General features: G+C 37.8%; 1 protein-coding gene across 1 annotated transcript in view; it reads right to left on the bottom strand.

The window, feature by feature from the left end:
* THSD7B (thrombospondin, type I, domain containing 7B) overlaps positions 1 to 16,111 on the bottom strand; it is a 1,033,118-nt gene that overhangs the window by 428,716 nt on the left and 588,291 nt on the right. The window contains exon 13 of the mRNA XM_006894459.1: positions 6,431 to 6,694. Within this exon, the coding sequence (XP_006894521.1) occupies positions 6,431 to 6,694 (264 nt within the window). The remainder of the gene's footprint in view (positions 1 to 6,430; positions 6,695 to 16,111) is intronic.

Below are 16,111 nucleotides of genomic sequence, written 5' to 3'. Positions count from 1 at the left end.
ATCTATCTATCTATCTATCTATCTATCTATCTATCTATCTATCATCTATCTATCTATCTGTCGTTAGATGCCGCCAAGTCATAGAAGACTCAGAGCGACCCTCTGAACAAAAGACCTGAACACTTGTATAATTTTCATCATTTCTCCAAGATCATATGGTTTCTGGAGGCAAGCTATTTCAGAAGTGGATACCACTCCTGCTTCCAAGCATGTTTTAATCGGGGAGTTCCACCAAACACTGTCCATCATGGGTAACCATTATCGCATTTCACACACACACACACACGGTAAATTTGCTCAACTATAAGTGCTTTTAGCCACATCAGTTAATAAAAATGTAATTTTCATTCTCTGAGCTTATTCTTTCAGCTCTGCCAAAATAAACCCACTGCCTTGGAGTCAATTTTGAACCTACATGTTTCAGAGTATGCTCATTAGGGTTTCCAAGGACTATGACTTTACCATTGGGTGAATTCAAACCAGCAACTTTTTTGTTAGTAGATAAATGGAACCCATTTGTGCCACCCAAGGACCCTATGATCAAATAACCTTGTCCGTGTGTGTGTCTGTGGTTATAACTGAACTCCATGATAACGTAACTGTTGTTACAGACTGTCCAGTACATTCTGACCCAAAATGACTCTATATAGTGGAGGATGAAATTCTGCACTCTCCATATAAAGTTAACAAAAATATTAAAATTGAATTAATGTCTCTTCAATGGCAGCAAATGTGAAATATTAGTCTTCACATCACAAATACATTCTTTAGGTTACTTTCAATTTTCTTTGTTTGCTACCTATTCTCTCTCTCACTCTCTCTCTTTCTCTCTCCCTCTCTCTTGTTCTCTCTCTTTCGTCACCATTGAGGCTGACATTAGCTGACTCTCAAGTGGATTTTTAGAGGCTATAAATGGACAGACGGAGACTGTGCATCTTTCTCCAGGAAAGCTTCCACTCTGGGTTTAAACTGCCTGCTTTGTGTTGCCAGTGAAGCTCCTTACCCTCTGGGTCACCAGAGATTCCCTAAAAGCTTGTTAGTCTTGTGCTCCATAAAGTTTATTCTGGCTTTACATCAGGACTCTGCAGCACAGAGTAGTACTGCCTGGAGGGCTCTCAGACTGTAATCGCTAAGGGAGGAGACCACCAGCTATTTTTTTCATGCAGATTCAGAACTTTATTGGCTGACCCTCCAGCAGGTTTTCAGAGGCAATAAATCACAGGAGAGGAGACTGTCCATCTTTTTCCCATGGAACAAGTGATGGCTTGGAACTATGTGCCTGTGGATTGCCAGTACAATTTCTCATCATTAGGCTACCAGAATCACATAAAATGTGTTTAACAATGAATTTTTTTCTTCTTACGCTTTATTTTTTTTTTAATAATTTTAATGAGCATTTACAGAGATTTTGGATTTCCATTCATTCATTGCTGCACTTCTCTCCCTGCCCAGCCCTCCCCTGCCCGACCCAGTTCGCTCCTCTCTTTCAAAAGTAAAAGAAACACTCCCTCCCTGGGACACAATCCCCCCACACCCCTCCCACCACTCCAAGTACATTCCACTATGCAACCTTAATTATGGACTCTTGTGATAACCATAATACCCTATCATACATCGCTTTTAAATTACTCACTCCCTCATCTCTTTCATACAGTATACACAATTTATCCGGTTTTTCTCAGTCTTACCCCAACCTTGATATCAGTCCCATTTTACAACAGTGGCACCATGCAATATTTGTCCTTTTGCAACTGGTATATTTCACTCAGCATAATGTCCTCCAGGGTCACCCATTTTGAATAATATTGCATGAGTTCCTTGTTTTTCAATGCAGCATAGTATTCCATTGTGTGAATACACCACAGCTTCTCTATCCATTCGTTTGTTGATGGGCACCTGGGTTGTTTCCAACTCCTTGCTGTTGATAAGAAGCTGTGTACCTTATCCCTCACTGTGACATAGATTATGGAATATAGAAAAATAATATATCTGTGGTAAATATTAATCATCAAAGGATTGTTTTCATTTGGTAAAAATGTTTCACATTCTGTGATTATGATTGTTCTGCAAATTGGTTCAGTTATAAATGTCTCTTTGATTTTGTAGATATTTTCTTTTCCAATCTGAAATGATGGTTGTTTAATTGAAGAAAATAATTTGCACATAAAAAATCAGATGTACTTCATAGCTAATGCATGAAAAGGATGCTTGTCCTAAAATATCATAGGAATTTAATCTCCAAATTGTATTTTTAAGCTCCTTCTTTCTTCTTTTTGCCGCCAATTTAGTCTAACTACAATCATGTCTTGACCACAACAGTATTTTCCTAACAAGGTCTTTAATATTTTTAAGTCATTCTACACACAATAGTGAAAACAAAAAACAAACAAACAAAAAAACACACAGAAAAAAAACACCAAACCCACAAAAATTAAAAAAAAAACCTGACAACCGAAAAACAAAAAACAAAAAAACTTTCAGAAATTCAAATTGAATCTCATTATACACACTCATGTCCCAGTAAAAGTTCTACACTGAACAATGTGCTTCAATCTTGTCCCTCCAGGTTTTTCCTACTTCATTAACTTCACATCATCTCCCACAGCTCACCCTTACACTTGATAATAGCCTAAAATTGTGGTTTATTGGGTTCTGTGTTTGTTTTTGTTTTTGTGTTGGTTGTTGTTTTGTTTTTTTTTGGTTGGTTGGTTGGTTGGTGGTGGTTGTTGCTCGCAGAACAAAACTCTACCTCGTTCCTGCCTTACACCTCTGGACATGCACGTTCCAGAGCCTGAAATGACCTAGCATTATATCTTTTTATCTGCCTCTTACCTGCCAAATTAATATTTCTGTGAGGACTACTCTAAAATCTACTTCAATATTCTCCAGAGAAATAATAAAGAGTATAAATTTTGTATTTATTTGTTTTATATATATCCTCCCACTGAATGAAAGAAATGTAGATTCCAAACACAAAAAAGAAACAGATTTATAGCAGGTGTTCAATAGACATATTTGGTTAAATAAATGAACAAATTAACCAACAAATAAATAAACACTGAAAAGTTATTCAAGCCACTCATTGTGGTCTCTTTAAAATGGGTCCATTACTTGTTATAATTAATGTGTCTGAATGTCAAATCACTTTTATAAAAACTACTTGGAAAGCAGATAGAGAAGAATGATTAAACTAATTAAAAATTTACTAAATGAGTATATCTTGAACAAAAACAAGGTAACACACCTGGCAATAAAAAAGACTCCATCATTTTCTGTGATTTGTATATTAGCAATAAATTAACTTTTATGAATTCCATTATTGTGAACATTTCTTGTATTACTGAGAAATTTTACTAACACATATTTGACTAAAACAAAAGTTTATTTATCTCCTGGGTTTTCAGTTCTTTCAGTTTAACAATTTCTCTACTTTCATATCTCCTCTTTTTGCTTAGTCTTCTAGTTAAAAGATGATAGAAATTTTAAAGTTCCATTTAAAATACATTAAAATACATTTTAAAGTTCCATTTTAAAATACATTTTTAAAATTATTAGTAATTTCAATGAACATTTACAGAGATTTTGGATTTCCATTCATTCATTGTTGTATTTTTCTACCGGCCCCCCTCTCCCCTGCCCAGTACTCTCTTTGAAAAGTAAAATTCGTTCATTGGTACACAATCTTCCCCCACACCTCTCCACCCCCACCCCGAGTATACTCCACTCTGCAACCTTCATTCCGGACTCTTAGGATAATCATAATGCCCTATAATATATTCCTTTAAAATACATTTTAAAGGTCCCTTTTAATACAACTTTTAAAGTATCATCAAGTCAGAATCCACCTGCTGCTGACCATTTCTCAGGTTTTCAGAAACAGTAAATCCCATAAGAAGAGACTGCCTATCCGTCTTCCATGGAGCAGTTGGTGGATTTGAATCATATGCTTTTGACCTTGCAGCACAGCTTCTTACCACTAGGCTATCAGAGCTTCCTAATTTTAAAGTATGTTGTTGTTGTTATGTGCCATCGAGTCGCTTGCGACTCATAGCGACCCTATGTAAAACAGCCCTAAACTCTGCTCTGTCCTGTGCCAATCACACTGTCTCTGACACTCCTATCCTGATTATCCCAGTCACTGAATCAATCCACCTCATAGAGGGCCTTCCTCTCCTGCGCTGTCCCCTCCACCCTCCCAAGCATGATGTCCTTCTCCAAGGACCAGTCTCTCCTCACAACATGTCCAAAGTATGTCGGACGGAGCCTCAGAATCCTTGCCTCCAAGGAGCCACCCGGTTTAACCCTTTCCAGGACGAATCTGTTCTCCTAGCAATCCATGGTATTCTCAATACTCTTCTCCAGCACCACAGCTCAAAGGCATCAATTCTCCTTCTATCCTCCTTGGTCATTCTCCAACTCTCTGATGCATAACAAGTGATTTTGAAGACCATGGCCTGTTATCAAACGGACCTTAGTCTCCAGAGAGACACCATTGCTCTTCAGTACTTTGGAGAGGTCCCTAACAGCAGACTAGGAAGAAGGATTGGCCATTCACTTCTGAAATAGCAGGCCTCTGAAAATCCTATGTACAACAGAACATTTTAAAGTACAGACTATAATTTATAAATATTACTTCAAGCATTACCCTTTCCTTCAGCCTTCATCAGAGGCACATTTGGTCTTCATTCCCTCCTTCACTCACCCATTTAATTCAAATTTTCACAACTAAAGTTTACTTGGATCCATAGTCACAATCCATGAAAGCAGAAGTCAAGAAGTCAAATGACATATTGCATTTGGTAAATCTGCTGCAAAACCCTAAACCAAACCCAAGCCCACTGCCGGAGAGTAGATTCCAACTCACAGTGACCTTTACTGGGTCTGTGAGGCTACAAATCATTGTAAGTGGAAACTGTCCAATTTTCTCCCGTGGAGGGGTTGGTTGATTCAAAAAGCACAGATCTTTGGATTAGTAACTCAGTGTATTACACACTATATCACCAGGGCTCAGCCAAGATCTTTTTAAATTATTTAAAGCAAAATTTTCACTTTGAGCATTTTCATAGGCCTGGCCCAAGCCATGGTTATTTTCAGTAATCTAATATGGATGTGAACGCTGGACAGCAAATAAGGAAGACCCAGTAACAATCGATGCCTTTGATTTAGGATGTTGGTGAAGAATGTTGTCTTTACCATGGAAGGCCAGAAAAATAAATGAATCTGTCTTGGAATAAGTATAACCCAAATGTTCATAAGAATGGCCAGATATCATCTGACATAGCTGTATATATTACTAGGAAGGTCTAATCCTGGTAAAAGGACAGTGGGCGTGGTAAAACTGATGATCGGGAAAAAGGAGGGAGACGGATTGACAGAGTAATTACAACAGTGACCTAAAACATAGCGACATTTGTGGGGATGGCACAAGAGTGAGCAGAATCCTTTTCTACTGTACAAATTATTATGCTTTAAACCCAACTTGGTGGCATTTAGCAACAAAAGATTGAAAAATACAATTTTTCTCCCTTATTAACATCTCACATAATTCTTCAAGTTGATTATCTAGTTTATCTTCTACAGTTTTATTGTACTAAAAATGAGATCTGCTTTCACATTATGTCTTAAAGCATATGAAGCATATGTTTTATATATTGTCCCCTAAATTAGAAGATGAAGCCATACTGGCCCAGTCAGTAGAGAGTTTTATTAGTCTATGACTATCACCTCCTGAATGCATCTGATCTGGTCCAATCTCAGAAACTCAACAGCGCTGGGCCCAGTTAGTACTTAGATGGGAGGTGTGCTTCTAAGCCGAAGGTAACACATTTCTGGCAGTTCAAATCTACTCGCAGCTTCATAAGAGAAAGATGGATAATCTCCCCATGTAAATCACAGCTTTAAAACCAGCTGGAGCATCATGTATGAGTTGTTTCTGACTCACATGCAATGAGAGAGAGAGGCCTAAGAAGACAGACAAGGCTTATGCTTTAAATGTATAAATTCATGGCATAAAATATGTTCATTTGCATTAGATTTAGCTTTCTCAATAGGTAGAGTTAACTTGCTACCTGCTAATAGTCAAAGAATAACAACAAAGAAGGATTATTAACAGAGTAAATGGCTACTTGTTGCTGAGATTGGCTTCTCTCACAATAAGAAAAAAAAATAGAAATGTGAGCGGGTGCACGCACACACACACACGTTTAAAAATAATAAACTGAGAAGAGCTAAGGACCCAAAATAGTCACAGTCAGATAATCATAGATTTGTATTTATGCATTTCATATGTTCAGATTTTATGAGGCAGAGCAATATTTTGTTGTTAACAATGGGGTAATTAAAACAGTAACTAAAGAATAAAGCACGTAATTGGGTAAATCTAAAGTGTATACCAGCATTCTCATCTCTATTTATTTATCCACTTCCTTACCAGAACTGTTGCAGTGGGATGGATCAGCGGGTCTTCCATTTTTGTCAGAACAGGATATTGCTCGGAAACGCACACCTTCGCCACATTCTCTGCCGTCTCCTTGTATTCGCCATCCTCGCTGAGGCTCCCTTTTGCCTTCCGGAAGAATGCAGTCAGACCAGTTTCCATAAGGTTGGGGTATAAACACATCACAAGGACATAGTTCTGTTTCACTTAGAGGGTACATATCAGCATCCTGGCATTTCTCCTTCTTTCTGCTTTTCCCTGTTCAAATAAGACACATGGGCACATTAATATCTGTTCAGACTTTTAAACTTTAAGTTACAAAATAAATCAAGGGATGTCTTTTCTCCTTGTCCCATTCTCCATACCTATTGATATCTCTATCTTATACTCTATTTTTTAAAAAAATTATATTCTTTTGTATATAAAATTAGTATATATTGTGATATATATATATATATATATATATATATATATATATATATATATATTGCTTTATATGATCATTCCCCTACAATGTGTTTTACAAAATTAATCACCACTGATCCACGCCTATAATCACTATGCTCTTTGAAGTCCCTACAGGATCTTGTTAATAGTCTTTGGATAATGGAAATGGACAATGAAACCATAAAAGCTTGTACTCATTCTCATTGAAACTACTTGCTGGCAAACAAAACAAAGCAAAAACAAAAATATGTAGTCACTCTTTTTAAATTTTTTTAAAAAAACTCTTTTAAAATTACTTTTTTCGGAGCTTTTATATAAATTTATTCATTTAAGTTTAAAACACTGCTGTAGCTGAATATGAAAACCAAAACAATAGCGAAGCATATTATGATGACAGTTCTTCACTTATGTATGCACTTACTGCATATCAAGTGCTGTGTTACCAGTGCCCCCCATTAAGAGACCTGACACTGAGCCCCACCTCTGAGATGATGGTTATCATCTTCATATACGTCACCATTGTAATGGTGTCCTCTTTCCTGGGGTTTGTATCAAAGTCCACCAGTTCTACCTGATCCAGTTCATTGGTTTCTTCTACTTGCTTACTCTCTGATGGGTGTTTTACCAGCAGAAAGAGATGTTCAGGAAAGAAGAAGCCTTTCTACAGAAAGTTAACCTCAATTCGATGATCACACACCCGTTTTCATATGGTCTACAATAGGTTGTCCTGCCTCCATTTAACACATATTTGTTCTCCTCATGCATTACATACTGACATACATGAAAGGTGATGACTATGGTTCGGTTGTCTAGAGTAGATACTGGCTTGTGTGAAGGCACACAGAGCTTCATTTTTATTTTTAGAAAGTGTTACTAAATATGTTTTTTTGCTTTGTTTTGTTTAAAAATTAAACAAAAAAGTTTATTTAAGTGCATATAAACAAAGTGGTGATTCAGTAGTAGAATTTTGGTCTTCTAAGCAGGAGATCCCACAATTGGAGAAAGCCTCATCAATAGCTTGTATTATACAGATGACATAACCCTGCTTACAGAAACTGAAGAAAACTTGAAGTACTTCTTGAAGATCAAAGACTATACCCTTCAATTTGGGCTATATTTCAGCATAAAGAAAACAAAAATCCTCACAACTGGACCAATAGAGAAAATCGCAAGAGATGTAGAAAAGACTGGAGTTGTCAAACGTTGCATTTTACCTAGATTCATAATCAAGAGCTATGTAGTAGCAGTCAAGAAATCAAAAGACACATCTCACACCAAAACCAAAACTCAACTCAAAGTGGAACAGAGACCTAGGGGTAAAACTGAAACTCATAATTAAAAAAATAATAATAATAAGAGCCAAAACAGGAACAAATTTAGAAGCCCTACTCTAAGGTATAAATAGACTTTCAAATATACCTAAAGGTGTAGAAACAAGTGAGGATAATACTGACAAATGAGACTTTAACGTTAAATTCCTGTGAGCAACAAAACCTTTTCCCAAATGAAATCCCAAATAAAATCCACAGGCTGGGAAATAACATTATACAATGACAATTCAGAAGAGGATCTCATTATAGAATACAACAAGAGCACCACTTGTAAAAGACTGATAACCCAAATACAAAATAAGCAAAAGACATGAAAAGACTTCTCAAAAAGGAGGACAGTTGGATAGACACACATTAAGAAATGCTCAAAATCACTGACAATCCAAGAGATGCAAATTGAAACAACAATATCATCCTAACTCATTAGCCGTAACTAAGCTTAAAAATACCATTAAACAATAAATATTGAAGAGGATGCAGAGCCATTGAAACTATTGTACTGCTGATAAGACTGAAAAATGGGTCCATAACTATAAAAGGCAGTTTGGTGTTTTCTTAAAAAGTTGAACTTAGAAAACCCATATGACCCAGACATTCGACTATTAAGACCTCAAGGAAAACAGAGTTGAGTCACAAACAGATATAAAACTGCCTTCATAGCATTATTCACAATAGCAAAATAATGGAAATAACTTCAAATGCCCAACAACAAATGAATAGAGAGAAAAACTATGGTATATTTACAGAGTGGAATACAATGCAGAACTAAAGAACAACAAAGTGTTCATAAAGTATATCACAACATGGGAGAGGCTAAAAGAGCTTTATATTGAGTGAAAAAACTCAGTCACAAAAGGACAAATATAGCACAAGACTACTACTATGAAACCAGGAGGGTAACTTAGGGGTGCAGGGGGGAGAGAAAAGTAGAAATGGAATGGGTAGACAAAGACTATTATAAGGACAAGATCAAGGGAGGGTTTACCTGGGAAGAATGGCTATTGCAATTCGCAAAGAGGAACAAGGTAAAGATAGACATAAATATGGATATGTTGTTATTGTTGTTGTATAGCATCGAGTCAGAATTGACCCACAGCTGATCCTCTGATGTGTTTTCAGAGGCGGTTAATTGCACGGAGAAGATGGCCCATTCTTCTCCTGCTGAGAAGCTGGTGATTTCGAACTGCATGCCTTCGGGATTACAGCACAGCTTCTTACCTCCAGCCCACCAGAGCTCCCCTAGTTATAGGATGAGCACTCTTCTCTAAGGCGATTAACAGTCTTCGAAAACCCACCAGTTATGGTTGGTTCTGACTCATTGGTACACCACCACCACAAAGATAGAGATGTATGCCTGTTTAACAGAGAAAGAGAAGAGGTCTGGAAGAAGAAATGGAAATTACTAGGAAAGCAGAGATCAGTATAAGGATGAGGTGAAAAAATAGGCAAAGTGCAAGAAGGACTTGAGGAGAAGTGGAAACAAAAGTAATTGATGAACAGTTATTGATCATATTAAACCACCTACATACACATTTAATACAATTATTTGATTGTATAAAGCAAAATGCTGATGAATGCTGAAAAGCAAATGATGGCAGAAATAATAAATTTTTTAAAAATCGAAAGACATGGTGCATTGGAAAAAACATGTTGTCAAGGACTTCTCCAAAGTGTTCTCAAGGACTTCTCCAAAGAGCAAAGAGGCCAGGTTAAAGACTAATGTGCTCCTGATTCAAACCATCGTGTTTTCAATTGCTTCCTATGCATCTGTGTCTGAAAGTTGGACAATGAATAAGGAAGACCAAAGAAGAAGAGTGGATGCGTTTAAGTTATGGTGTTGGCAAGGACTGTTGACTACACCATGGATTTACCAAAAGAACAAAGAAATCTGTCTTGGCAGAAGAGCAACTGAAGTGCTCCGTAAAGGCAAAGAGGTGAAACTTTGTCTCACATACTTTGGACATGTTAGATTATTCCTTGGGAAAAGACATCATGCTGCGGCAGGTGGAGGGTCAGAAGAAGGGAGAAAAACCCTCAGAGATGAACTGACAAAGCTACTTTAACAATGGCCTTGCCCATAGCAGAGATCTTGAGGATAGTGCAGAATAGGACAAGGTTCTGATCTACTGTTCACAGAACCACTGAGTCATAGAGTCAGCTTCGTAGCACCTACAACATCAACACGCAAAAGCTTCATTATTTGGCCAATGTATCTCGTGTACCACCTCTACCTGACACTGGAAACGTGTGTGTTGCTGTGATTATGAACAGGGTTTAGTGGAACTTGTGGACCCAGGCACCCTAGAAATGAAAGGTTAGCAAGTTCCTTCTGAAAAATCAGCCCAAAACATTGCTGTGGGTGACCACAAACAATATTTATTTCAGAAATAAATTAGGATCATCCTATGTGATGGCTGTGGATTACCAGGATTCAGTTAACAAAGTTGAAACTCTGTTACCAGGAAGCTGCCAATTTCTGACACAAAGATAAATTGAAATAAATGCTTAACAAACGCTGGATAATTTAGTCTGTGAGAAAGCTATTGACTTCCATTTTTCCAAACCCTTTTAACTTAACTACTAGAATGACTGTATCTCATCAAATTAGTTTGATGGAACTTTTAGCTGAGATCTTAAAAATGACAGAATAATTTTTCACAGCTGTGAATATGCAATAATTATGTTTAGAGAATTCCACGTTAGCCTGCAACTTGGTTCAAATTGCCTGCCAATATACTGGCTCTAGTTTATAAAAATTTCTCCTAGATACAAAATATTCTACCTTTTATGTCTTCATTAGCTAATCATTAGCTTAAGTGTTGGCTAGTTATTTTAAAAAGCAAGCAATTTTATTGGTTTATTTCCAGCCTTTATAGATGCCTTGGAAATGCTCGATGCAAGCTGCTGCTTGGGCTACCTTGTCATCATCAGATGGTTTGTGTCACATAAAAGAGTTGATAATTATTGTTGCTGAATTATTCACTCTAGAATTTGCCATAATTCAGATGCATCAACAAATAATATTCTTATACAACCTGTAATAGCCTGAGAATACCTTTAGCATATCTTCAGCCACACCTCTGTTCACTTGCAAGGACATAGTTACTGCTCTCCACCATTAGGAACCTTTACTTGGAGTAAATTTGTGTAGCACATATCTGGTAGGGACCAGGTACTCTGTTAACATGTTCAAGTATCTGCTTCTTTCCAGCCTCAAATTCCCTAACCTACTGTGGAGTTCCCCTCAATCCATCACTTCAATTCCCACTCTTCTCAGACTATTTTAGCCTGCATTACGAGTCTACCACTTCCATGCCAATGAAAACTAGTTATAAAACAAAATTCCGTTTTCTATTTGTTCAGCACAGTCTTGATTTCAATGACATTCTCTAAATGCTGAGTTTCATAAAGTCATACTTTTTAATTCTCCCATACTCATTCATACCACACATCATCTCTTTAATCATAACATATTTAAGTTGTTGTTGTTGTTATGTGCCATTGAGTTGCTTGCAACTCAGAGCGAACTCATATACAACAGCCTTGAAACCTGCTCTATTTTGTTCCAACTTTACTGTCTCTGATACACCTTGCTTCATTACCCCAGTCACTGTATCAATCCATCTCATCAATTGTCTCCCTCTCTTTCCAGCATGTCGTCCCTCTCCAAGGACTGGTCCCTTCTTGCAACATGCCCAAAGTAGGTCAGATGAAGCCTCACCATCCTTGCCTCCGAGGAGCAGCCTGGCTTCGCCCTCTCTAAGATAAATGGTTATCACAAGAGGCCGGAATGAAGGTTGCATAGTGGAGTGTACTAGGGGCGGGGATGGGGGGGCAGGGGGATTGTATACCAATGAAGGAATTTTTCTTTTACTTTTCAAAGAGAAGAGCGAACTGGAGGAGAGGGGTGGGCAGGGAGAAAAGGGCAACAATGAATGAATGGAAATCCAAAATCTCTGGAAATGTTCATTAACATTAATAATTTTGTTGTTGTTGTTGTGTGTTATAGAGTCGCTTGCGACTCATAGCAACCCTATGTACAAGAGCTCTAAATGCTGTTCTATCCTGTGCCAACCTAGCCATCTCAAACACACTTATTCCCACCACTCCAGTCACTGAATCGATCCATCTCATCGAAGGTCTTCCTCTCCTTCGCTTCCCCTCTACTCTGCCAAACATGATGACCCTCTCTAAAGTCCAGTCCCTCCTTGCAAGCTGCCCAAAATATGTCCGACGAAGCTTCAGAATCCTTGACTCCAAGGAGCATTCTGGCTTCACCCTCTCTAGGACAAATCTGTTTGTTCTCCTAGCAGTCCATGGTATATTCAACACTCTTCTCCAGCACCAAAGCTCAAAGGCATCAATTCTCTTTCTATCATCCCTAGTCACTGTCCAACTCTCCAATGCATAGCATGTAATTGAGAAGACTGTAGCCCGGATCAGGGGAACCTTAGTTTTCAGCACGATGTCATTGCTCTTCAGTACTCTTGAGAGGTCCCTCACAGCTGACTTTCCCAATGCAATTTGTCTCTTGATTTCCTGGCTGCTGTTACCAAGAGTGTTGATTGTAGAGCCAAGTAAACGAAAACTGTTAACTATCTCAATCTCTTCACCATCCATACTGATGCTGCCAATTGGCCCGGTGGTGAGAATCTTTGTTTTCTTGATGTTGAGCTTTAATCCATATAGGAGGCTTCAGTCCTTGAGCTTCAGGTCTTCCTCAGTTTCAGCAAGCAGGGTTGTGTTATTTGCATAACGCAAGTTGTTGATGACTCTTCTACCAATCCTGATGCCACATTCCTCTTCGTAATTTAAAAATATTTCTTAAAAAATTTAAAAAATAAGACAAACCAGTTTATTCTCCTGGCAGTGCATGTATTATTCAACACTCTTTTCCAACACCACAGCTCAAAAACATCAATTCTCTTTCTATCATCCCTAGTCATTGTCCAGCTCTCTGACACTAGCAAGCAATTGCAAAGACTATGGCCTAGATCAGGAACTCCTTAGTCTCCAGACTGACCTCATTGCACTTCAGTATTCTGGAGAAGTCCCTGCTAGCTGACTTTCCCAAAGCAATTTCCTCCTTGATTTCCTGGCTGCTAGTACCAAGAGTAATGATTGTGGAGTCAAGTAAACTAAAGCTGTTAACAATCTCAATCTCTTCACCATCCATATTGATGCTGTCAATTGGCCCAGCGGTGAGAATCTCGGTTTTCTTGATATTGAGCTTCAATCTATATTGAAGGCTGATGTAGTTAATTCAGCTTTACAAAATTGAAACCCATCTTTTTTTGCAGAAAATATTTCTGCATTTCTCAATTCTACTAATCAAGGTGAAAATTGGAATGTTTCACTCTTTCTATTGCATCTTCAACATCTACTTATGACAGATACATAATTTAAAATCCCTAAATATCCCTCAATTTACCTATTTGTTCCCATTCCAACTAATATCAACTTCTAATTGATTTCACACTCCTTGCCTGAAGTCTGTCATATTTGTTTCACATCTTGTTCCAAGATATTATAGTAACCATACCTCACTTCCTCTAACCTATTCTTCACACTGAAGGGGATGCCAGGTTTCAAAGGCATAAATATGATTACATAAGGGGTAACCTTAAAACTCTTTAGAAATTCTCAAAGTTCACAGACTGAAGTCTAAACTCTAAATTCTGGTCCTCAGGATTCTGCATCTTTCATGCCTGGCCCATGTCTACACTGCACCTCTCTACTACTGGTGAGTTACAATCTGGTCATCCCTAAAACTATTCCATTCATAGAAACAATACACTTATCTTCTGCCTTTTGTATGTGCTGGTCCAAATTTATCGCAAATTCTACTCTTTCGCTTTAACTTACTTTGTTGTGAGGTGATGTTGAGTTAAGTATGTCTCATAGAGACCCTATGAACAAAAGATCTGAACCCTTTTCTATTCTGTGCCATCCTCACACTTCCTGACACACAACAGCCCATTGGAGCAGTCACCATGTCAACCCGTCTGGGTGGGGGCCTTCCTCTCCTTTGCCAACCCTTTACCCTTCCCAACATCATGTCCCTCTCCAAGGAATTGCCTGAAGTAAGTGAGGAGAAACCTCATCATTCTTGCCTCCAAAGTGCATGCCTGCACCACCCTCTCCAAGATAGATTTATCTGTTCTTTTGTCCTTCAGTTAAAAGGTAATAGATTCAGAAAGCTTTTCTTTAACCTAACCTCCTGCACTATGAGAAGGGAAAACATGTTATGCTTTTATATTTGCATGACTGTTATAAGCAGAATAATGATTCTCCAAGGCAGCCCAATTCCTCATTCTTAGACCCAGCGAATACGTTACTTTCCTTGGCAATAGGGATTCAATAGACATGAGCTAAATTGTAGTGATGGGCAGATTGCCTTGTACTTTCAGGTAGGTCCAACTTAATCACATGCGTGCTTAAAAAGGGAGAACTTTTACTGGTTAAAAGAATCAAAGAGAGGTATCACTACACAAGAAAGGTTTCCATCATAAATATAAAAGAATGCTAGTTTAGAAAATGAAGAAAATGGTCATAAGCCAAGAAATGTGGAATTACATCAAGGCATGTGGAAAATGTCTAGAAATGGAAAAGGTGGTGTATTTTCTTCCCTACATCCCTAGGAAGAAATGTAGTCCTGCCAACACCATGCTTTTAGACCAACAGGGCAAATCCCAGGCCTCTGAGCTGGTAAATGTAGAACAACGTAGTTGTACATATTATATCACTAAGTTTATGGTAAATTTTTCTTTATCTCCACTAGCCTATAAGCTCTGTTAAGTTAGAATCAAGTTTACCTACGCCCATGACATTCTCAAGTCCTAGTCCATATATGCACTAAAGTAACCAAAGGAAGATAAAGAAAATAATTTATTAAAGGGTTGAGAATAAAAAATTAAAATCTATAAAACGGAGAATGGAAAGAAGAAGAGGAAAAAAGAGAGGAAGAAAGGAAAATATCTATCTACAAGGCAACTTACAGTCATTAGTAGTACAAATATTCTGTACAAATATGCCTTATCTTCTATATTTGTGTTATCTATCGTAATTATATGGTATTAGTTTGAAGAAAGATTAGGAGCAAATTAGTTAATGCAAAAACGTTTCTCACAATATGAAATAAATTATCAGTGATTCTCTTCTTTGATTACATTCTAATCAAAATCAGCATTAATTTTTGAATTGAGTACCACTGGCTACTGCTGGTGGGGGGTGGGGTCAGAAGCAAGGAATCAATTCTTAGTACAATACTACAGACATACTTACTGTAAGTCAGAGGGAAATTTTTAGCTATTCCTACAAAACACAAAACTAGAAGGGAATGTTTAATATGTATGGATATGTAAGTGTAAAGAAGTTATCCAGCCACTTTATATATATTCCTGATAGCCAGATAGATATTTTAAATTTTATGGATTATATTAAGCATTGCATAAACAACCAAGCTAATGACCAGTCAATCCAAAACTTGTAATGATTGTGAAGGCTGCTGATGTTTGTACCATGTAAAACTCATATATACTCAGACCCACTGCTGCAAAGTCAGAATTGACTCATAGCTGACCCCTCGGTGGGCTTCAGGAGACTGCAGAGTATATGGCAGGAGACTGTTCATCTTGCTCCCCAGAGCCACTAGTGGGTTCAAAGGTCAGAGAGGTGTCACCTTCCTGTTAGTGGTGCAGCTCCCTAGGAACTAAGCTACCAGACCTCCCAGGCACACTTAAATAGTAAATGAAAGTCTCTTGCTGAAAATAGGAAAATAAATAGAATATTTCTGTATTTACCTCACTATTTCCTGGCCTGGTGGTTTGTGTGTTTGTCTATGTGCAAGTTAAGGAGAGAGAGAGCATAAGAAAAAAGAAGAAAAGCAAATGTCTAT

This window comes from Elephantulus edwardii, unplaced genomic scaffold (genome assembly GCF_000299155.1).
Source record: "Elephantulus edwardii isolate Elephantulus edwardi_28Jun2011 unplaced genomic scaffold, EleEdw1.0 scaffold00143, whole genome shotgun sequence".
Lineage (NCBI taxonomy): Eukaryota > Metazoa > Chordata > Mammalia > Macroscelidea > Macroscelididae > Elephantulus > Elephantulus edwardii.
Note: the sequence above shows the minus strand (reverse complement) of the source record. Positions and strands in the feature narration are given on the sequence as shown.